The sequence below is a fragment of the Odocoileus virginianus genome, chromosome 4 (genome assembly GCF_023699985.2).
Source record: "Odocoileus virginianus isolate 20LAN1187 ecotype Illinois chromosome 4, Ovbor_1.2, whole genome shotgun sequence".
NCBI lineage: Eukaryota > Metazoa > Chordata > Mammalia > Artiodactyla > Cervidae > Odocoileus > Odocoileus virginianus.
In genome coordinates, this window is record NC_069677.1 from 29226992 (window position 1) to 29252186 (window position 25195).

Here is a 25195-nt window from a genome sequence, read left to right on the forward strand (position 1 = left end):
TTCTTCTATCCCTTTGAAAGTTCTCATAGTGTACCAAGGGATGTTTTTAATAAAACATAAAAGCTCTTCAGTCCTCTGACATATTTTACCCTGTAAATTTGCTATGTAAGTGACATGACTGGTACCTATCTTTCTGGGTTGAACTGTATCCTCCAAAGAGGTATGTTGATAATCCCCAGTTCCTGTGAATGTGACCTAATTTAGAAACAGTCTCCGAGAAGAGGACAGACCCACAAGGAAGAATGCCATATGATGCTGGAGATAGACACTGAAGTGCTATAACTACAGCCGAAGAAACGCCAAGGATTGCTGTCAAGTCATCAGATGACGGAAAGAGGGAAGGAAGAATTCTCTTCTGTAGCTTTCAGAGAACATGGCCCTGATAACATGTTGATTTCAGAATTCTTTGAACCATCAACTTTGTGGCACTTTGTTACAGCAGCCCTAGGACACAATACACCATTGCATTCATCTTTCCAACCATATAGCATGCCCCACTTCTATACAGACTACAAGCCAACTACTTCAAAATGTTAGAATATATCCTCTTCCCTTCATATTTTTGCACATATTTCACCTAGATTTTCTTTCATAAACTGTCAACCAACTGAACTCATTCATTGAAACAGCTCTTCAGGAGGATTTCCTCTGACACTCCAGAGTGCCTGGCTGATGACATACTGAACCACTTAGCACATTACAGGTTTTCTTTTTTGCAGGTTTAGTCCTCCTAGCTGACTATGCCCTTGGTGGGAAGGACTATATTTTCTATCCCTAGTGCCTAGCAGACTGTAGGCACTTAAGTATGGAATCAATGAATAAAATAAGATTCAAATAGTAATGGGGAGTAATGGGAGTAACTAATAGATGTCATCTACAAAAATTTGATTAATAAGCAGTATTAATACTATACCAGGCACACACAAGATACCAAAAACAACTGTATCTACATAGATTTTCCACCAGTAGTGAGGATATATATGACTGAAAAATACTACTGAAGAACACACACAACTTACTGGGGGTGTTTTCTGAGAGAGTTCTCTGTTCAACCTGTCGGTAAAGCTCTGTATTAGCGTGTTTCCTCCTGCCACTATCACACTGCCATAGAGACCCTGGAATGAAACAAAAATAAATGAGCTTCAAATGTTTCCAACCGTTTTAAACACAGCTACAGATAAAACCATGTGTTCCACTACAGTTTTTGCTTTTTTAATTTTTTACTTCTACACAGGCCTAGTAGTTTAATCCAGTGGTTCTCAATCATGGCTGCACATTTGACTCATTTAGGGAATATTTAAAACACCAGTGCTGGGGGCAATTAATACAAATTTCTGGGGGTGGAGTCTAGGAAAAGTTTTTTGTTGGTTTGTTTAAAACTCTCCAGATGATTCTTTTGTGTATTAAAGTTTTAAAACCACTAATTTAAGGCAGTTATTCTAAAATCCAATCGTAATGTTTTGGTAGATAGCAGCCAGTACCTAAGAAGTGTATTTCCTAATTATATCATCTCAGAGTTCTCATCTAGAAGCTATGGCATTTAAAATTGGACAGATTATGGTGGACAATACATACTCTCACAATAGTCCTGGCCAAAATGACTGCTACCTTTCTCTTCTGCAGGGATGACCGTTTTCAAAATCCATATGCTGAGGCTTCCTCCATCAAAAACAAATTCCTAGTAGTAAGGAGTATGTGTGCTAAGTTGCTTCAGGCATGTCTGGCTCTGCGATCCCAGAGACTGTAGCCCACCAGGCTCCTCTTGTCCATGGGACTCTCCAGGCAAGACTACTGGAGTGGGCTGCTATGATCTCTTTCTGACCCAGAGACTGAATGTCTCCTGCATTGGCAGGTGAGGTTCCTTACCACTAGCATCACTCTGGAAGCCCAAATAAGGAGTATATTTTACCTCTAATTTGCATGTATGCATCAGAAAGTTAAATATCAGTCTGCCTTTTTAGTGGCTAAGTTCACATTTTTAAAATTTATTCCATATTAAAAAAAATTTATTCCAAATGTCTATATAACCTTAGCTATTAGCACTAAACTCTAATGAAGGAACTAAAAAAACAGGTAACATGTTGGCTACAAATTAAAATCTAGGGTTTAAATAAGATATGGTCTATTTAATAATTAGTATGGTATAGAATACAGAATTGTGTCTGACTCTTTGTGACCCCATAGACTATAGCCCACCAGGCTCCTGTGTCCATGGGATTTCCTAGGCAAGAATACTGGAGTGGGTTGCCATTTCCTCCAGCGGATCTTCCCGACTCAGGGATTGAACCCTGGGTCTCCTGCATTGGTAGGCAGATTCTTTACCACCTGAGCCACCAGGGAAGAGGTATAGAATATGTAGAATATGTTAGTCCTTAAAACTTGGCAAGAAATAAACTGATTTAAAAAAAAAAAAAACCATGGCAAAGTACAAAAAATACGAAGTTTACATATAAACTCCATGTAAAAGTTATATAATTTAAACCACACCTTCCTAAAAAGTAAAACTGTACTATATACATTACAAACCACTAATATATAGTTTGATTTGTCACATTTTAGGAAATCTCTGGACCAGCACTGTCCAAAAGAACTTTCTGTGCTGATGGAAATGTTCTAGCTACATTTATAATGGCTCCTGCAACTGAAGAATTGAAATGTAAATTTCTATTTATTTTAGTTGAACTGCCATACATGGCCAAAAGCTAACTACATTGGATACAACAGCTCTTGAGTTTTGCATTTTCCCTTTTCTAGTAGAACTTCATTTTTTTACATATTCTTTCATAAAATTGACTTCAGAGTCAGTGGCCAAAGTTGCCAACTTAAAAAAAATGATGGCCATTATAAATACTGGGGGCACTGGTTTGCCCTAAAAGATACTCTTATGCCATAAACAAGAGTGGCACTTACTGGTCTGATATCAATATCGCACATTCCAACACTTGTAGTGACAACATGACTGACGCCCAGCATTGTATTTCCTGATAACCCCTACAACAAAACAGAAACCAGCAGTCACACAGAAGACCTTCAAACCTTAAAGCACATCCAAAAGAGTTTACAGTCTTATTTAGCTTTTGTAATTACAAGAGATCTTTAAAGGAAAAAAACATGCTGATTATGAAATAAACTTTTATACCTTTACATTGGAAGGGTCAAATAAACCTTCAGGAATCTTTAACCGTTCTGCTCCAAAATCACAGTTGTAGCCATTAGGGAATTCATAATGAACAGTTGGCATCTGTGCAGCTACTCTGAAAGTGTACCAGACAGTATTAAAGAGACAAACACATCCTCTTCAGAGTCACAAACTATTATAAACAATATTGAGGAAGCATCAGTTTGTAAGAAAGCAGAGTGGTAAAACCTTATTTTCTTTCAAAATGTTATTCAGTATTTAACTTTTTATCTTTAGACCAGTTAAGTATGTTCTACAAATTTTTAAACAAATCAATTTCTTTCCTCATTTATGAAATATACAGTTTTTTTAAAAAATTGAAGCATAGTTGATTTACAATGTTGTGTCAGTTTCTGGTGTATACCAAATTGATTCAGTTATATATATATATATACACACATATATATATATGAAATATACAGTTTAAGTTTTAAGTCTTGTACAAAAAAAACAAGAAAACATACTGTTCATCGTAAGTTGAATCTGATACTTGAAGTACTGAGGCTTGAAAATCCTGGATAACACACTATGAATTTTAAAAAAAAAGGTTAAGAAACAAGATTATTGAGATTTGTCTTTGTAATCTATACTTTTATAACATTATTTTCAAAACATTTTTTTTATTCCCTTTCCCATCCAAAACATTTTTCTTAATGCAACTAGACCACATTCCTGGGTGCCTAACTCATTTCAAGGGTATAAATCTACCCAGCAAGGACTCTGAGCATCAAGAAACCTAATTCTAAACACTTGTATTACGAACTAAATTATTTAACATTTAAATTACAACTGGTATGGAAAAAAAGGATGAGATTAATAAGCTTAAAAGCAAGACTTCATTAACTGAATATACATATATAAAATGCATATACATTGTATCTTATGAAATTTTAATGGCTGACAAAGTATAAAACAGTTACAAAACATGCAGTGAAATATATAGGACATCTGAGCTGCTAAGGAAAAATCTTCTAAGGTCTAGGTACAATTATTAATCATCTTCACACTTTTTCCTTGTATTTAACACCCACAAAAAATCTTTATCCTTGGGTGTAAAAAACTTGTCAAATATGTTATATCACTGCCATATTAAGCTTCCCTGGTGGTTCAGTGGTAAAGAATCTGTCTGCCAATGTTGAAGACGCAGGTTCGATCCCTGATCTGGGAAGATCCCACATGCAGTGAGGCAGCTAAACCCATGCAACTACCCAGCCTGTGCTCTAGAACCTTCAGGCAGCACCTACTGAAGCTGCCACGCCCTAGAGCCCGTGCTCCACAACAGGAAAGGCCACTGCAATGAGAAGCCCACACACCACAATGAAGGGAGCCCCTGCTTGCCACAACTAGAGAAAACTCAGTGCAGCAGCAGAGACCCAGCACAGCCATAAATAAGTACTGAAGGAAAAAAAGAATGCATATTGTGGTATGAGAGGTTGTTTTACTAACCTCTCCCCTGTCAGTAAGTCATTCATGGTCAGAGATGGATTTTCAGTAAAGAAAACCTTTCACCGGCTCCTTGCTATGAACAATAATACACTTTTTATATAGCTGACTCAAGTTTAGGAAAGAAAATGTTAACGGAGCCATACTAGCTTGTTTTTACCCCAAAGCTCCTTTCAGGTCTCACCATAGTAGTCCAGGTGAATACAGAGTAGTTTGCTGGTATCTGACGAGCATGAAAAGCACACCCCTCCCCAAGTCCCGCCAAAAGTCATTAATTTTGTTTGCAAATACCATTAAAAATATAAGTTTAAAATTATAAAACGCTTATCCTCTGTTCAAAGACTTACAGCCTATAATGCTTTTGTGAAGAGAACAGGATGACTTACGTTACACATGTAATTGTGCCAAGACCTTGTAACCTGGGGCAGCTTCTCTTTCCTTTTCCAGTTTGCTGGAGACCCTTCACGAACAGCTTCCTAAGTGCCAAGAACAAGTGCTAGGTTAAGAGTTCACAACATGGGGGTACGGAGGTGAAGGTAAGCCTCAGAAATAAAATTCAATCATCACTTACTTTTGATGCAATCATATATGGAGGAATCAGTTCTATATTCATTTCTTGGAAGAGTTCCCTGCACTGCATAGTGATAAAGTCTCCAGCAAGAGGGGACTTCACAATGCCTATGAAACAGATTACACAAGACTCAGTAAGAAAGCATTCCATCCAAGCTCCTTGGGATGAATTTCCTGTGTTTTTACACATGATTAATTTTTTTCAAGTAGAATTAACAGAACTATCCTCCAAGCATGAATGAAGCTATGCATCAATTTTAAATATACACTATAATATACACTATTACAGATTAAAAAAAAAAAATTCTAAAAAAAGGCATGCCTTGGAAAGGACTTTGATAGCCCAAGTCATTGCTTTATTTCATGATCCATGTCCTCACTGCACCTTGGTTAGAAACTCACCTTGCTGAAGAACATAGCCATCATGAACAGGAATTGCAGTGGTGTGAGTGGCTCCACTGTCCAAAATAAGCCCGGTAGAACGACCATTAGCAAATCTAGTTTAAAGCATTAAGGAAAAGGAAGTATCAAGGTTCCTGAAATAATGTTTATTTGTAAAGGGAAGGTTTTTATTAAGGTATTTTAAAAACGTGCATCATGGCTTTAAAATGTGTTAAATACAGGGATGAAAGTTGGTATCAAATAATAACTCTGGTTTAAAAAAAAAAAAAATGACAACAGGCAGGACTTTCAGAATGGTGGTATGAGAAAGTCAGAGAAACCTTTATCCCAGAGAGAGACATCTGTTAAGCTGGTCAAAATTAGCACAATTATTCAAAGTCTCTGGCACAGATCAAAAGGGCTTCTAACAAATTGAGAAGCATTTAACAAAATCTACAGAAACTTGGTAAGAACAGTGGGAGGCTGTGCCATCTGAGCTAAAAACTAAAACCATTCTCACACAGGATTAAAGAACCATTTCAGCAGTTTGGCAGCTGAGTGGCAGTTATCATCTCTCCCAGCTCAACATGAAGAACTATTCCAGGTAGATTCAACAGCCAGCGAATATCAGCAGACAGAAGTTATCCCATTTTCCACAGTTCTGTGCTGCAGAAGGCCTACATGACATGAACATCACAAACTGACATTTAGAAGTACAGCCATTCACTGGGTCATCCAATACTTACTGAGCATCTGTTGTGTGCCAAGCGATGAGTCTGGTGCTCAATAAAGAAGGGAAGCAGGGAGGTCAGTCTCTTACCAGCATTCCTTAAGCACGGAAGACACAAAGGGGTCTCTGCCCTGAAAGACATCCTGCTTAGTGAAGAGGAGACCTTCTTCACCTTCAGAAAGCTATATGAACAACAGTTCAGGATGCCCTGGGAGAGCATAAAGGAGTATAACCTGTCCCTAGGAAACCCAAGTGAAAGCTGAGGAGGGGGGCATGGCAAAGAGTCGAAACGTGGGAAGGCCAGGAGGCAAGAGAGCATGGGAAGAGGTCAGAGAAATGCAGAGCAGTTCAGCAGAGCCTGAAAGAATAAGAAAGGCAAGACTGTGGGAAATGATTATGGCTTAAATCAGCAGGTGGGCATTTAACAGATGATTAGAGCTGCAGTGTGAAGAACGGGCAAGAGGAAGGGCTACACCTAATACAATGGCAGTGCACAGAGAAATAAATGGATTTGTGGGTTTGGATTGGAGTCAGGGGAGGCTGGATAATACACAGGCCTTGATTACTACTTAATCTGAAGGGTTAATAAGAAAGATATCTGGTCTAGACAACTGGGAATAAGATAAGACACAAAGGAGAAGGAATAAATTTGACGGGAGAGAAGATGAATTCAATTTTGGATATATTGAGTTTAAAATGCTTAAATAAATAACTAATAGAAAAAGTTCTAGTACAAAGCTGGACATGGGCCTGGAGCTCACAAGAAAGATCTGGGATACAGATATGATTTGGAATTGGTCAGTGTATAACTGGTATCTGAAGTCAAGGAACTAGAGAGTTATATCAGAAAGAACATGTCCAGAGAGATGAAAGGGTAAGGGCAGAAAACCAAGTCATGGGCAGGAATGAACAGAGAAAAGAGATCTGAGAATAAATGGCCAGAAAGGTAGGTTAATAATTTATCTTTGCTATTACTGCTACTTCATTGTTTATATACATAAACACTAATTTTATCTCTACTAGTACAAAGTGATACAGTAACACCAGACTAAAAGTATGTAAGCCCTCCTGTAGATGACAATTCTAAAATCTGGACAAATTATTTTAAGTGACCAGTTCAAAACACTGGAAAGTATTTAAAAGTAGTCAAAAATAAAATAAAATAAAAGTAGTCAAAATTCAGCCAAAACCAATTCTCATGAAACTGCAACTGGAAGGAGTGTGAACTGAAATTCTGTAGCCTCCTCGCCAGAAAGTACTTCCCAGCTCCCAGGCTACAGCTCAAGAAAGCAGTGAAGAACTGCAGCCTTACCACCTGAGTCTACACAGAGAGGACTTCAGGGCTGGAAGAAAAGCTGGACATTTAAGGGAGAAACTCTGGAAGCAAGAGAACCATAGAACAGGCAAAACACAAAACCTGGGTATAAAATCTACCCAAATGTTTGGTTGACAACTGAACTATTCAAGTGCAGGACTTCAGGGGGACCAATAAAATGCAGAGAGAACAGGAGAGTAATGCATTCTTGAAAAATGAGGGGCACCAATGAGTTCTGTGATTTTGCTACCTTTATAACTAAATGAATTTTCCATGAGTATGCAGCTTGGCCAGCAGACAGCTGAAGCCTGCCTTTCAAACTGAGGTGTCAGGAGGGCAGAGCCTGAGGCTGGCAGATGAGAAGCCAGCTATCAGTTAAATCAGATAAAACAATAATCTTTTCACTGATGTTTTTGTTTTGGAAAACAGTTATCTTTTTCATAAAACTGTTACTTGTGTTGACATTAATGTATCTATTCTTTTTTTTTTAACTAATAAAATGTTAAAAGAAGTCTTAGTTTTAAATTCTTAAACAGTAATATTGATAGCTATAACCTATAAAAACAAAAGCTCTGTGGCATCCTAAGTATTTTTTCTTGCACTTTTCCAGTGTCTTGTTTTTTTTAATAATTTATATATTTATTTTTGGTTGAGCTGGGTCTTTGTTGCTGCGCTCAGGCTTTCTCTAGTTGTGGCGAGTGGGGGCTAGTCCTCATTTTGGTGTGCAGGCTTCTCATTGCAGTAGCTTCTTTTGTTGCGGACCACGGGCTCTAGGGCGCACAGGTTTCAGTAGTTGCAGCGCGTGGGCTCAGCAGTTGTGGCATACAGGGTTTAACTGCTCTGTGGCAGGTAGGATCTTTCCAGACCGGAGATCAAACCTGTGTCCCCTGCATTGGCAGGCAGATTCTCAACCACTGGACCACCAGGAAAGTCCCTCAGTAATTTTTTAAAGTGATCCCAAGGCCATGCTTGAGAAGTCAAAACAATCTCTAGAATAATACTAAAATGTCACTTGCCCTTTTCACTGTCATTCTCTCATGAATGTACCAGAGTTTTCCAGAGGCTATGTCATATATGATACACAGCAGACTGAATGCAAAAGCTAGATAAGAGAATCCAACTTCTGCTATTAACTCCAACGTCAAAGAGATTTGAAAAATTGCAAAACGAAGCCACTCTTCTCATTAATACCTTTGGTTTTGGAAAACAGTTATTTGTCATTAAAATATTTTATTTACATTAACATGCGGTTGGCTTATTATTAATTTAGTTAAAATAAGCAAATATAGTTTTTGAAGTTTAATTACTAATCTAGCAAATACTTCCTGATATGATCCACATAAATAAAAGCTCTAGGTATAAAAGTTTCAGAACCACTGGGCTAGAAGAACACAGTAAAAAACATCAGTCAGCAAAAGCCAGAAATGTTAGGAATTCTACAGGACAATCTACTTCCTTTACCAGATAATTACAAGATGGAAAAAAGCAAGGGGTGAGGCAGTGGTTACAATCTATACCAGAGACTCAAGGGACACATCAAACAAATATAGTGTATGATCCTTGTTGTTTGGGTACTGATTCAAATATGTTGTTTGTTTGTTTTTAAATAAATTGTGGCTGTATCCTTTGTTTTTAAAAAAGACATATGGTGAAATCTTTTAGAGGGGCATGCTACATGTCTGGGATTTATTTCAAAGTCATGGAAGGAGAGGGGAGTGGACATGGCTATATAGCTAATACAGCTTAGCTTTGTGTTAAAAACGACTGAACCTGGGTGATGGGCACATGGTAGTGCAATGTAATGTTCTATCTTCTTTTATGTAAGAAAATTTCTATAATAAAAAGTTAAAAAATAAAACAATGCCAATTCCATTTACATACTCCTTGTAAGGAAGCAGCCAAACAGATCTTATGTTCAAATTCATAACTGCCATTTTCAAGCTGTGGACTGGGACCAGTTTGCTTCTTTTGACTCTGACTCCTGACAGGGTTATTATGAAAATTAAATGATAATGCACACAGTGAGTCTGCTAGTGCTCGCCATCCTCTACTCAAAACCTGCAATGGTTCTCTCGAGTCTAAAGTTCACGTTTTTAAAATACAACATGCAAGGCTTCCACAGTCTGACCTAAACCTATTTTTACAACTCCCACTAAAGCTGAATATAAATCTTCAACTCTAAACTCACTGTGAAGAACGCTTACCCTTTCCACCTCCACACTTTTGCTAAAGTCATCTCCAAGACACAGCACGACAGACAAATGTTAGATTACAGCTACGACAGTGATTCTCACACATATAAAATTCACTTGAATATTACAGCAATCCAGGAAGGTACACAGGATAAATGTTTAAAAGGCAAGGCTGATTTTAAGTACCTAATTCAAGATCACTTTATAAGCACTGTTACTTGAACTCTAAATATAGGACTATTTCCCCTTCACCTTCCAACTAAATTCCCTCACTTTTTGCGGGGGTGGGGGGCGCAGGGGGGCGGGCATGCTACATGGCATGCAGGATGTTAGTTCCCCAATCAAGGATTGAACACATGTCCCCTGCACTGGAAGTGTGGAGTCTTAACCACTGACTACCAGGGAACTCTTGAAATTCTCTTTTCTTTACAAGGTTTGTCAGGCTTCAATCTTCCTCCACTGAACAATAACTGCTATTTGAAAAATTCAAACGTATCACGTACTTCTTTATGACTTTTGCCAGGGCTATTTTGAAGTACTATTTAAATCTGTTATTTAGTTTTCAACAAGAATATTACATTATTCTTTGAGGTCAGGACATAATATTTCCTTGTCTTTCCCTTAATATGCTCATAAAAAATATTTAGTGATTAAATCTTAAATGAATTTACAGACAACTTCCACTTTTCTCAGGTATTGGAGAGGAAGAAGGAAATGACACTCTTTGAACTCATCTAGGCCTTCTCTTCATATTCCCCTTTTAAAAACACAGTTTTTAAAAAACTTTGTTAAATTATAAGAGCAGAATTTGAGTGTTTCTTTCCTATCTCCCTCTCACATTTTCATGCGCATCATTCCAGTAAGAAATACTGAAGGACAGGTATCTAAAAAGCAATGGGGAAACCCCCTCAACTTCTGACAAGCAGCAACTGACTCCTGTCTTCCTGCTGAGCAATCACCTTTGGCAGCACCAGTTACTCGTGAAGAGAAGCTGAGTATTACTCTTTCAAGGATACGCTGTCAAAACGGCAGTTTTGCAAAGGAAGAACGCAGGAATGTTGTAGTGTTCAAACATCAGCTCTGTCAGCTTCTCTCTCTTTGCTCTGGTATTCCACTTGAGAGGGAAAAAGAAATGCAAATTACTTACTGTTTAAAAACTAAAATGCTGATTTATCTCAAAATTCATTTCAGTACTGTATTAACAAAAATGTAAAACAGTAAAGTTCCATGGAAAATCTTCATAATATCTTTACAACATTTACCTCTATGTATTTGTAATAAATTTAATAAAGTTTATTATTTGAAAAGTAAAATTGCTGCTATGAATTCTAGAAACTACAGACTTTTCAAAGCATAGAGTAATCAGGATTCTTATAAACATGAAGTATTAAATCTTAAGAGTGAATCTAGTCACTCCTAAGATTGAGTATAAAAGCAGATATACACTGTCCTTGAGGGATAAGGGACAATTCATGAACCAAAATGGGAAGCAATCAAAGGAAATTAGATATTAAATTCCAGGAAAAAATAGATAAGTAACCACCAGAAGCCACTAGGGTGCTTTACTGTTGTTCTCTGAGTATTTTTATTATTGAAATAATAAAAGTTGTAAGAGTATTTAAAAAAGAATCCCCCTTACCCTCATTTTCAAAATATCAATTTCTTTATCTCTTTAAAGAAAAAGGAAACATTCTTCAAACGAGTGAAAGAACAACCTAGAAAACTTGAAAGAGTTTGTCTTACCGGTGCTTCTGACATGAGAACAGGATGCAGGCTGGCTTCTGATTTGACATGCATTTTGTAGGTATGATCCAAAATAGCCTGGAAACTATCCCAATCTTCAACTAGAATATAAGATAAATACCTTGAAAACAACACTTAGTTGAAGATGAATACAGCAACTTCTGAGAGACCATTTCGAGTGGTTTAGCACTAATACTTTAATATACAGAATTGACTTATTTTACAGCTCTACCTCATAAAACAGTACTTCAGAGAGACATCAGCTTTGTCTTCTAGACATGGCTCCTCTAGCCCCAAGAGTACCATAACCCCTAGACCTGACCCAGATGTAATTAAGGTATCTAACAGACCTAGAATACCAAATAAATAGTATTCAGTTAAGTACTAACTATAAGGCCTGAAACACAATTCAAATTTTAAGAGGAAACAGAACTGCATGATTTGGAGCTAACAGCTACAATCTCCATGAAAAAAGACATAAAGACATTAAAAAAATTTAAAGAAGAGTATGTTTTCAATTTGCTTTCCATCAAACCATTACACTGAAACTGCTCACGTAAGTCACTAATCATCTTCTAACAGCAAATCCAGTGGATCTGACCTCTCGAAATTACTGATACCATTGACTGATTCAAGAGTTTACAAACTTTTTCTGCCACAGACCAACAAAGAAATGGCATCATTTGTACAACATATTAATATTTTTATAGGCCGATCAGGATGAGTTTTTTTTTTAACTCATTGTTTTGTTTTGTTAGGTCTTCCTTGCTACCCATGGGCTTTCTCTATTTTTGGTGAGCAGGGGCTATTCCCTAGTTGCAGTGCTCAGCTTTCTCACTGTGGTGGTTTCTCCTGCTGCGGGGCACAGGCTGTAGGGTGCATGGGCTTCAAAAGCTTAGCTGCCCCGCAGCACGTGCAATCTTCCTGGACCAGGGATCGAAACTGCGTCCCCTGCATTGGCAGGCAGACCAGGGAAAGTGCAGAATGGGATATTTTGGTCAATGCACTTCCTCTGTAGCTTTAACTTCTCTTTCCCCTTCTTAACATAAATCTCAATGCCACAGTTAAGAACACTGAGACTCATTGGACTTCTTTAGTTCTAGAAATTTTTCTTTTCTTGGTGTTCTCCTGAATTTTCTCCTACTTCTCTAACTGTTCATCTCATTCCCCTTCATAGGCACCTTTACTGGTTAAATACAGAGTAAGTTTCCATAAGGAATCTCACCCTCAATCCTGTTTTCACATCCCAAACTCTTTCTGGGTAGGAAAAAAACAAATCAATTCCATGTCTTAAAATCATTCTCACTTGCTTATTAAACCAGCACCTATACTCAAACACTTTGAACTAATAAACCCACTTGCTATGCAGAAAAAGTTAACTTAGCAAACCTGAGAAAGGCCTGCTTGCAAGGCTGACCCTTGGCTGGCATCTGGGAACCTATCTGGTATACAAGTTTCCTACATTGACATAAAACTTCCCCCAAATAAGAGTAGTCCACTGTGCCTAAACCATTTATACAAACAGTGTGGTTTATACTGGGAGTCTGGGGTTTGGGGACACGTTGGGCACAAGGTACCTATAAGACCAGTCACCAATAAAAACTACGGGTACTGAGTCCTTTTTTTCTGAATCCAAAAGATAGTTATTTATTCCAAGTATCAGGATAATATAAGAAATAAAACATTTGTAACAAAAAATATCCTTCCAGTTCTTTAACAGTTCTATAGAGATATAATTTTCTATAACACGAATTTGATGTGTACAATGAAGAGATTTCCTTCTGTAAATCTACACAGTTGTGTGACTCTTATTACAACCTAATTTTAGAATATTTCCATCACCTCGAAAAGAAACTGTATGCCCTTTAACTGTCACTTCTCATAATATCCACAGCCCCAAGCAACCACTACTTTATTTTCTGTCTGTATAAATTAGCTTTTCCTGGTCATTCCATATTAGAGCAAGTGATTCTACATTATGTGGAATTTTGCATCTGATTTCCTCCATTTGGCATACGACTTTTGGGGTTCATCCATATTTTGACTTGTATCAATTATTTTGTTTCTTTTATTGTCAAATAGTATTAATACTTCATTTTATGGATATAGCACACTGTGTATACCCATTCCAATGTGCATCCAATGATGCACCTTTGGACTATATCCACTTTTCAGTTAATATGGATAATGCTGCTATGAATGTTTGCATTTCAGTATTTGTGTGGACATAGGTTTCAGTTCTCTTGTACTGATACCTAGGAGTGGAACTGTTTGGATTATAAGGTGAATTTATATTTAACCTATTAAGAAACTGTCAAACTATTTTCCAAAGCTGCTGTACTAATTTATGTTCTCTCCCAGAAATAGATATGGAGGTTTCAGTTTCTCTGTATCATCGCCACACTTGCTATTGTCTGTCTTTATAATACAGCTATCCTGTGAGTGTGAAGCAGGGTGCTGAGTCTTTAATGTGCTCCCTAGTAGATCATAGATTTCCCAGGTGGCTAAGTCATAAAGAAACCATCTGCCAATGCAGGAGATTCAGGTTCGATGCCTGGGTCGGGAAGAGCCTCTGGAGAAGGAAATGGTAACCCACTCCAGTATTCTTTCCTGGGAAATCCAATGGACAGAGGAGCCTGGGAAGCTACAGCCCATGGGGTCACAAAGAGTCGGACGTGACTGAGCGTGTACAACAGACCACACACAGTCCGGGGGGCTGAGAGGCCCAAGCACATCCTTTACGACTGCACTCTAAGCGCCTGGAAGCTTGCGCTGGCTTCCTTTGGACTTCGCTGCATGCCCTTTTCCTCCTTTTGTCAATTCTGCTCTGTATCCTTTCAGCATGATAAATCTTAGCTATGGGTGCCATTACATGCTGAATCTTGTGAATCCTTTTAGTAAACAACTGGACCTGAGAGTGATAGTGGGTCTTACATTTGCTTTTTAAGACCATAAAACTTGCTCCTTCCCCAGTGCATGGTACCCCTTACTCAGTAACTCCAAAAATCTAGGAAACTTTTTTTTAAAACTTTTGAAAATTTAAATTCTTAGTATCATTTGTTCTGGATATCTCAGACAGCCACCTCAGGATCTCTGCCATCAATGTTAAAATTTAAAACCTCTTCATTTCTCATTTGGACTCACCTCCCTAACTGATCTTCCTGTTTCTAGTATCTCCCTCCAATCACACCTATGTATTACTGTTAGAATAATCTTTCCAGTTGGCATATATGAGCGTTTCACATCTCTGTCTAAAAATTCCTTTGGGGTAACATTTCAGTTACCTGCTTAATATACTCCTGGCATTACAAGCCCTTTTATGATTGCTCTCTGCCTGCCTTTCATGCAACCGGCCCTAATGCACCTACTCTTATAGCCATACTTAATTGATGACATTTCTAAACATGTAAGTTTCTCCCACAGTACCATCTCTTCACACATGCTGGTTGCTCTGCTTTACCCAGTCTTGTCAGTCAGGCTAATTCTTTTTCCGTGATCAAGATTCAGCAGTTACCTCCTTTGTGAAAACCATCTCTGACCCCCACAGAGTTAAACATCTCTCCTCCGTAACCCCACTGCTTATCAAACACAGTTATACTTATATGCACACATCCAGCTTCAGCACCTGTAAGTTTCTTAGGAAAAGAAACGTGTTTTGTGCATCTTTGTATTCTCAGTGCCCGGAACATCAGTTCATGGAATAAAAACAAGAAGACAGCTGATGTTCAACTTATATGCAGCCACTGCTTTACATCTGAAATATATCTTACATACTCTACATTTATAATCAAATACATAGGAAAAAACATCGTACCCATTCCATTTTTCAGTGGTGAGATGGCCTCTGTGTTCTCCCTTGGAACTCGCAGGGCATTAGTATCTATGTAATAGGTGGGACCGCCTTGTTTGCCTTTATCACCATCGATTTCCATCAGTGTACTTCCATCATCTCTTTCTACCACCATACCAATAGCCGTAGGGAAATCCACCTGAAGAGTCAAAAACAAGTTTTATATTCTTTTACCAAGGAGTCTTTCCCACCAACTAATATCTTTTACCATATTTGAGTGAGATTTTCTGTGTGAACTTAACTCTGCATATCCAATTAACTCTAACATTACACTGACCTTGGGACAGTCTTCACCAGCATAACCAGCTCTCACAGTATAGGATCCAATGTCAAAAACAAGGGCTCCAACTTCATCTGAAAAGATGAAAAGATAACTAACATTAACAACTTACAAGCACCATATGAAAATTAAAGAGTACTTAATGTGCTTATATTCATATTACTACTACTTTGAACCTAGTTTTAAATACGCCTTAAAGACTTATTTAATTAAAATATAACAGGCCAAATAAAGTATATTAGTAGAGGTTCAATCAGGAAAGAGATGGTATGTAATTTAAGGAGAGTTTACTCATTAAAGGGTCTACTTACAAAGATACAAGAACAATACAGGAAAACCAGAAAGGACAGTATGATATCCGAGGACGAGTGATAACAGAAATCTGTTGCCAGCTTAGAACTGAAGAAACACGAGGGAGGAACCCGGAGAGAGACTTGTATTTGGGAGGGTACCTGACAGGAGCTGTGATCTTCAGTTGAGGATGGAGTCAGCCTAATACATCTGCCAACCTCTCCCCACTGGCTAGGGTGATCATATCATTTCTCATCCAAACGGAGCTACTTCTAAACATGGCAGGAGCCCCTATTAATAATTACACCAGGACAAGAGGCACAAAGCAGGAGGTCCCGCTACCCTGTGAGTGTGCATAGCCGCTCAGTCATGTCCGCCTCTCTAAGACCCCATGGACTGTAGCCCACCAGGCCTCTGTACCATGGGCCAAACCAAAAGTCAAGAGAGTCCACAGATACAGTGTACCAGGGTCAACCTTTAAGGGACAGAGCGGGCGGACATAGCAGGAAAGTGGATCTGGAAGGGCCAAGGAGAGATATCCAGTACACTGAGGTATACCATTTTTTTCATACACTAAATATTATATTTCATGGAGTTTGGGAAGAAATTTAGCAAAACCCCAAGAAAAATAAGGAAACAGAAGAATAAGAGTTTAAGGTATAACATCGGCCAGGTAAAAATCATTAAAATGAAGGTACCAAAGTTTACACATTTCACAGATTTGTAGAGATAAAAGTTAAATGCTGAGAGAGAAAGCTGTCTTTTTTTTCATATTCAAATTCAGAGAAAAGCCTCTAATTATACTTTTAAAATGTGCACGCATGCATGCATACTCAATCACTTCAGTCATGTTTGATTCTCTGCGACCGTACAGATTGTAACCCGTTAGGCTCCTTTGTCCATGGGATTCTCCAGGCCAGAATACTGGAGTAGGTGGCCATTTCCTTCTCCAGGGGATCTTCCCCACCCAGGGATCCAACCTGCATCTCTGCACTGCAGGCAGGTTCTAGATCACTGAGCCACCAGAGAAGTCCCATACTTTAAAAATACTTCATTCAAAACAGCACACTTCATAAAAGAAAGCACTTGGATTTTCTAGGTATTGATTTTTGAAAGAAGGAATTTTTCACTGAGTTATTAAAAATAAATATTGCTTAGCTCGATTAAATTGACAAAGTCAAGTCTGGTAAGACCAAGTATTGTCAAAGAAGTAGAAAAAGAGGAGCTCTTACACATTTGCCAGCAAAAGTTGTAAACTGATGCAAACACTCTAGGGAACTTAGTCACATCTACTAAAGTTGAAAATGTGCATACACAAATTACACTTATATCTTCTCTAGAGAAACTCTCTCACGTATATCACAAGCAGATATGACCAGGAATGCTCACTAGCTATATATGTGACCTCAGGTGATTTACTAACCTCTCTGCCTCAATTTTCTCATATGTAAAATGAGCGTAACAGTTTCTATCTCAGAAGATGCTCGAAGTATGGAAGCACTTAGAACAATACCTGGTACATAATAAGCACATAAGTGTACTGGTGTTATAATTATCATCATACTGCTTGCCACAGGAAAAGGTAGATTTTAAATGGTCTCTCAGTAGGGAAATAAACTACAGCTTACTCATATAGTGCAATATTTACTATTGATACATAGCAGTTAAAAGTGAATAGTCCAGATCTGCATGTATCAACATGGATAAATCTCGAAAGAATTATTTTAAAAACAGTTACTATGCACACATATTTTAATTTCATTATGGATTCACACACACTTAATGAAAGTATAAAAATATGCATAGGATTGGGGAATATTACATTCCAACTTCAGCTCACTGGTTATCTCTAAGGAAGCAGAGAGGAGGAATCTGTATCAACAATATCTTATTTCATAAACTATCTGAGGCAAATATGACAAAATATTACACTTATTTAATCTCAGCAGTGAATACAGAAGTATCACATACTTAATATTATATTTTTTAATATTAAGTATTCAAAAACTAAAATAAGTATTAAAGATTATTACACTACAATTATCACAGTTGAGATGGTTTCTTTACAGCACAGTAACCTCATTTTTATTGAAATAAAATGAAGAACCACTTATGTTTATTTCTAATTTGAAAGGAATCTTCTGCATTTGTTACATTTCCCAAAGTAATCAACTTTCCTCTACACAATCTCTGATCCAAATTATTTTGTCTTAAAGAAAAGGCCCTTAAAAGCAGTACACTGCAATTATTTTCACCACAGCATGTAAACTTAAGTATAAACAGTAGGTAAAGCAGTATCCCAATGAACACAAACTGGTAAGCTCTAAGACTTTAATTAACCAGAATACTCTTGGGTAAAGAAATATCCTAACTAAATGAATTAATCGCTTGGTTAACCAAAACTTTCTACTCCTGCTCTCAAGGATCAACCTTTTGCCTTGCACCAGGGCTTTTAACCTCTTCTGTGTCACAGACCCTTGTGCAATGATAGAGGCTGAACTGTTTCATGCTAAAATTCATTTGCTTAAGTCCTGTTGTTGTTCAGTTACATGGGCTGCAGCATGCCAGACTTCCCTGTCCTTCACTATCTCCCAGGATTTGCTCAAACTCATGCCCTTTGAGTCGGTGATGTCATCCAAGCATCTCATCCTCTGTCACCCCCTTCTTCTCCTGCCTTCAACCTTTCCCAGCATCAAGGTCTTTTACAATGAGTTAGCTCTTCACATCAGGTGGTCAAAGTACTGGAGTTTCAGCTTCAGCATCAGTCCTTCCAGTGAACATTCAGGACGGATTTCCTTTAGGATTGACTGATTTGATCTCCCTGCAGTCCAAGGGACTCTCAAGAGTCTTCAACTCCACAGTTTGAAAGCATCAATTCTTCGGTGCTCAGTCTTCTTCATTAAAGGTCCAACTCTCACATCTGTACATGACTACTGGAAAAACCATAGCTTTGACTATACAGACCTTTGTCAGCTAAGTCATGTCTCTGTTTTTCAATATGCTGTCTAGGTTTGTCATAGCTTTTCTTCCAAGAAGCAAGCATTTTTTAATTTTGTGGGTGCAGTCACCATCTGCAGTGATTTTGGAGTCTTAACCCCAAGTAACTAAATGTTTGGAGATAATATTTAAAAAGATGACTAAGTTAAAACGAGATCATTATGGTAGACTCTAACCCAGTATGACTACTTTCCTCACACGAAGAAGAAAGCTGGACACATATATGTACAGACGGAAGACCATGTGAAGACACCAGGAGATGGCCACTGTAAGCCAAGGAGAAAGGCCTACAAGGAAAAAAACCTCCAAAGGACAACCCTGTCAACACCTTATCTCAGACTGGTACCCTCAAAAACTATGAAAAAATTAATTGTTGTTTAAGTCACCCATTCTTTGTTATGGCAGCAAACTAATACACACAGCTCGGGACATTTATGAATGTCTTAGAATGTTCTCAGATAGACTATTAAAAAAAATAAGATAAAATATAGATAGTTATATCCATGGACTCCTTAGGGAGGGAGCCCCCCTCTAACTCAGCCTTTGTAACCTGCTCCACTCCTACAGCCTCAACTTCTACCTAGTGATGCTTCCAATCTCAAATTTACCCCTCAAGCCCTCACCTTCACCTAATCCGTATCTCAAACTTCTTACTGTACATTACTTCCACCTGATGTCCCTTGGGTACCTCAAATCCAACATGCCTGAAGCATTGTCTCCTTTCCCCCTCCTTGCCTAATCTAAATCTCAGCAGTGCTCATCACAGTTAGTGGTCCCAGTCATCAGAGGCAACAACTTTCCTGAATGCCTTCTTATTTCATTATCCCTCATCCAATTCTGCCAAATATTTCTGCTAAACATTTCTCAAATCCCTTCTTCTTTAATGCCACTGCCACTGCCTGAGTCAAGTGCTTATCTCAGCTGGGAATGACCATAATCCCCTAAGGTACTCTGCTTCCATCTTTACCTTCTGGATCCACCTTTCCTTTCAAAACTAACTCTGAACATTTTGGTACACAAATTCTTCAACAAAAACAAAGGGGAGAATCATGCAGTGCTTTCTCATCATCTGCAAGATAAAATGCAAATCATTCCACGCAAGTGATATACAAGACCTAGCATAATCTGGCAGCAGTCTCTCCTCCCACTTCATACACCTGCATTTCTGAAGATTATGCTGTCTCCTAAACACACCATTTACTCCGCATATGCTGTCCCTCTCTATTCCTCTTTCATCATCCACATAACCTCCCTTGAAAGGTCCCTTGACTCCTCCACACTGAGTTAAGAACTTTCTTGTCTGTGCTACCTTTGTACCTTCTATATATTGTCATTACTGAACATACTCCACTGAATTAGTCAATATCCTTTCTCATCAATAAAAGACTTTTCATGTACCACTAAGAAAAACCATGCTGCCAATTAAACTCTGCCATGCCATCAATACTATTCCAACTTCAGCTCTTTAAATGTATGCGGGGTGGGGTGGTTGTACAACTAAAAATACATGAAATACAATGTCTGTTTATTTGGCTGACTTACCTATAAGACTTCAAGCTTCTTGAAGACAGAAGCCATATTTTGCATATAACAAGCACTCAAAAAATTTTTGTGAAAAGAAAAATCTAACAAGTCAGTTATATCTGTCTTTAGGGAAAGGAGTACATCAAGGCTGTATATTATCACCCTGCTTATTTAACTTATAAGCAGAATACATCATGAGAAACGCTGGGCTGGAGGAAGCACAAGCTGGAATCAAGATTGCAGGTAAATATCAGTAACCTTGGATATGCAGATGACACCACCCTTATGGCAGAAAGTGAAGAAGAACTAAAGAGTCTCTTGATGAAAGTGATAAAGAGGAGAGTGAAAAAGTCGGCTTAAAACTCAACATTCAGAAAACTAAGATTATGGCATCTGGTCCCATCACTTTATGGCAAATAGATGGAGAAACAGTGGAAACAGTGACAGACTTTATTTTCTTTGGCTCAAAAATCACTGCAGATAGTGACTGCAGCCATGAAATGAAAAGACGCTTACTCCTTGGAAGGAAAGTTTTGACCAACCTAGACAGAACATTAAAAAGCAGAGACATTACTTTGCCAACAAAGGTCCGTCTAGTCAAGGATATGGTTTTTCACATCGCTTCCATGGATGTGAGAGCTGAACTATAACGAAGTCTGAGCGCCAAAGAACGGATGCTTCCAAACTGTGGTGTTGGAGAAGACTCTTGAGAGTCCGTTGGACTGCAAGGAGATCAAACCAGTCAATCCTAAAGAAAATCTGTCCTGAATGTTCACTGGAAGGACTGATGCTGAAGCTGAAACTTCAATACTTTGACTACCTGATGCGAAGAACGGACTCATTTGAAAAGACCCTGATGCTGGTAAAGATCGAAGGCAGGAGGAGAAAGGGACAACATTGGATGAGATGATTGGATGGCATAACTGACTTGATGGACATGAGTTTGAGCAAGCTCCGGGAGTTGGTGATGGACAGGGAAGCCTGGTGTGCTGCAGTCCATGGGGTCGCAAACAGTCAGAGACAACTGAGTAACTGAACTGAACTGAATTAGTGTGGTACACTGGGCATAGTGGAATTTTAATTTGAGGAAGATTCTTGATTCTTGAAATTTTCCATATGTTCATTTTCCTTTTTTTAAGGATGAGAGGTAAGTCTATTTCCTGTAGTTCTATTAAGTCTATCAGTTAAGTCTATTCTGTTTTCCTGTGTAAATTATTGTTCTGTTAAAAACTAAGGCTTCCTTCGTGGTTCAGTGGTAAAGAATTCGCCTGCCAATGCAGAAGACTTGGGTTTGATCCCTGGGTCAGGAAGAACCCCTAGAGAAGAAAATGGCAACCCATTCCAGTACTCTTGATGGAAAAATCCCACGGACAGAGAAACCTGGTGGGTTACAGTCCATGGGGTCACAAAGAATTGGGCACGACTGGGCACACACGTTTTACTCCTGAGTAAATGGCTTCCAAGTTTAGGGGTGAAATGATTTTTCTGAGAAAACACGGAGCAATGAGGACAATTTTCTAACCTGAGGACAAATTTCTAACAATTTTCTAAACATTCCAACATGATACTGGAAGCTAATGACTTTGCGAGGAGGTGAGAAGGTTGTTTTACTTTTTTGTTTGGACAAGGGTGCCCCAATTCACAGGGAAGATGATTTTGAGAAATTTTTAAGATTAGAGATGAGGGGTGCAGTGAAGTGATAAAAGTAATGATTTATCGAAGACACCGGTAGTATACCTGTTTATTTTTGTCAAGGAAAGGAGACTGAAGCAGAGGAGTACCATGTAAGACAGACACAGGAGCAATGAGTAGGCCCAGAAACCAATCACGGAAAGTATGAAAATCTGGATGAACTGTGCATTGTATCTAAAGCTAAAGATGAGTATTAGATCTGATCAGAAATAAACATTGGAATAAGAGAGCTACCAATTTTCAAAATTAAACTACAAACATTCATTTTATAAGCAAGTAAGTTAAAAATACAGTTTACTAAGTTAATTACACACAAAATGTGGGTGTGAGGTTTCGCTGCCTTTCACAATAAACCTTTTGGAAAATGTGACCCAATATAAATACTGGTCATACAGAAGTAGCTCAAACACAAAATCATACACTTATTTTTGTCAGTTCTAAATACTTTATATGTGAAATAGGCTTTAAGATATATTCCTCGACATGAACAAAGGGATGTTTATTCTGAATATCTAAATCATACATGAACATGCTGTGGTTATATAGTTGAAAAATGACTTAAAATTTTTTTTAATGAGAAAAGGTTTTACTGAAATGCCTTTTCTTTATCCCAGAAGTTCCTGCTGCCCACTTGCCAGAAAGTTACATAACTCTAGGCTGGTTAATCTTTTCTATGCCTTATTTTTTTATTTAATAATATGGGAATAAGTAGAACCACTTCCCAAGCCTGTTGTGGATTAACTGACAATGCATGTATTCAATACAATGCTTGACAAGCCTCTGTCATGAAGAACAGTTCCTGGTACACAGGATGTACTCAATAAAAGTTAACTGTTGAAATTATTGGTATCCATTACTACCTTAGTCACATTAAACAATGACTTGTAAGGAAATACTCAGTGGACAGCCTTTAGGTCCTTGGAGGAGTGAAGCTGAGTCAAAACATCAGCAGGGACTTCCCTAGTGGTCCAGTAGTTAAGACTCTGTGCTTCCCATGCAGGGGGCTTGGTTCTGTCCCTGTTCTGGGGACTAAGATCCCGCAGGCTGCATGGTGAGATCAAAAACAAAACAAAACAAAAAACGGAGTCAGCAGCCTCCATGAGCACATATATTCAGCTTTTTTGTCAGGATTACATCTTCAGATGGGGAAAAAGTAAATCATGAAGATCCACTAGGCTTTCTCCAAAGTAAAAATGGAAAACTTCTGATTCTTACACTTCTGATTCTTACATGTCAGAAATCAAAACCAGAAACATGCATGGAGAAGGAGAGGGTGAGGGCCAAAGTCACCTGGCCAGGTGACATTACTTTGTCACCTGAGCAGAAACTCAAGTTTCACTTCAAAACTACTAAAAACTTTGAAAAGCTTATTTTCATCTCCTACCGATAATATTCCATCCGTTCAGAAAACAGTATCCTTACTAAACACAGTAACCAAAGCACGACTTTGGGTTTCTTTCTTCTCTAATTCATCAAACACAAAACATGAATCATATACATCAGTGCTTCATCTAGGCATCACGCAAAAACGGAGGCTCCAATTCGGAAGATTTAGAATGGACCTTGAGATTTTGCATTTCTAAAGAGCTTGCAGGTGATGCTGCTTCTAGGATCATACTTTTAGTAGTACGGGTAGCATTACCCCCATTTAATCTTCACAACCACCCCAATGGGTAGGAATCATTCTACAAACGACGAGCCTTAAGTTGGCAAAAGTTAAGTAACTCACCCAAGGCCAATGAGCTTACTAAGTGGTGAGGCTGATATTACAACTCAGGCCGGTGGTAATATTTCACTACACCGGAGCCCACCCATCTTTAAGCACCTTAAATTGCATACGTTCCTAAGTTATGCCGGAGCAGAGTCGCCCACGAATAACTCCGGAGCATCCACAGTCAGTCAACAAAACAGGGAGATGTTATTGAAAGGCGTGAGGCTGCGTGAGCGCGGATGGAGCAGGAGGCTGTGTCCTGAATGGCCACGACTCCTCCAATCAGTTCCACTCCTCGCGGCTCGCTATGCCACCTCCAGGACGCAGCGGAAACCCTCCATCCACGCCGACGAACTGCTGGGACCTCCCAACTTTAAACGGGCGCGCACACCGCGACAGAGCCGGCTGGGAGAGAGGTGACCCTGAGGCCAGTCACTCCAGCCGCGGCTCACCGGGCCCAGCCCCCGAGTGGAGCTGCCCGGCCACCCCCGGGACCGCGCGCAGCCCTGAAAGCCGGCTCCTCCGCGGGCCCAGGCGAAAGGGGCTGGTAGGGGGCGGCGACTCCCGGCGCCGGTAGCGATCGCCGAGCCGGGTGGGCTCCGGAGGCGGGCAGAGCGCGGGGCGGGGATGGGGCGGGGAGGCCGGGGTCCCCAGGGGGAGACCGGAAGGGCCGCCGGGAAGGGGAGGGCTGGGGGCGGCGGTTACAAACCCCACAAGGTAAAAAGGCGCGCTCTCCCGACCGACCGCACTCACCTCCCCCGTATACCCCGCCGCTCATGGTTGCTGTCGACGAGACTTCTACACGTAAAGGCCACCCGGCGAAGTGACTGCAACGGCTGCGACTGCGGGTCTGCAGAAGCGCTAGCCCCCGGACTCCCTTAACTTCCACTGCCACCCCCCTCGGGCAACAAAGCGGCGGCCACACACACCCGGAGCGCAGTCACACTTGCTGTCTCCTTCTATCGGCCAATCACAAGAGGCCCGGCTACACTTCAACCAATAAAAATATGGCTGTGCTACGTCCTTGTCGCGGCACAGCCAGTTTAGCCAATCGAAGGCAGCCATAGGGGCGGGGAGAGAGGAAAGCGACGGAAGGAGGGAAGGAGTTGGGTTGCGGAACCGGGGAGGCGGGGCTTCTCCAGTGGGAGGGAAAGTGGGGCGGAGGGAGCTGGAGGGGGAGGAGGAAGGCTGGAGGCAAGAGTCTGGGGCGGGCTTAGGGTGTAGCTGGGCGCGGATGAGAGGTGGGAATCCGGTAGAGCAAGATAAGCCTCTGGAAAAAAAGTCTGGAATTTGAGAAA

At 39.5% G+C, this 25195-nt stretch overlaps 1 protein-coding gene across 2 annotated transcripts in view; it reads right to left on the reverse strand.

Annotated features, from left to right (window-relative positions):
* The window catches only part of ACTL6A (actin like 6A), a 28448-nt gene extending 3573 nt beyond the window's left edge, over positions 1–24875 (reverse strand). Inside the window, exons 1-12 of one of the 2 annotated variants that reach the window (XM_020879177.2) lie at positions 24651–24875; positions 15680–15756; positions 15367–15541; positions 11553–11653; positions 10826–10923; positions 5594–5688; positions 5193–5299; positions 5008–5097; positions 3643–3704; positions 3140–3254; positions 2911–2991; positions 1020–1115 (exon numbers count right to left, since the gene is read on the reverse strand). In XM_020879177.2, the coding sequence (XP_020734836.1) occupies positions 1020–1115; positions 2911–2991; positions 3140–3254; positions 3643–3704; positions 5008–5097; positions 5193–5299; positions 5594–5688; positions 10826–10923; positions 11553–11653; positions 15367–15541; positions 15680–15756; positions 24651–24675 (1122 nt within the window). In that variant the 5' untranslated portion in view covers positions 24676–24875. Of the gene's footprint in view, positions 1–1019; positions 1116–2910; positions 2992–3139; positions 3255–3642; positions 3705–5007; positions 5098–5192; positions 5300–5593; positions 5689–10825; positions 10924–11552; positions 11654–15366; positions 15542–15679; positions 15757–24011; positions 24307–24650 lie in introns of those variants that run through there. The other variant, XM_070466367.1, reaches the window with a different exon arrangement.
* Between the last annotated feature and the right edge of the window lie 320 nt (positions 24876–25195).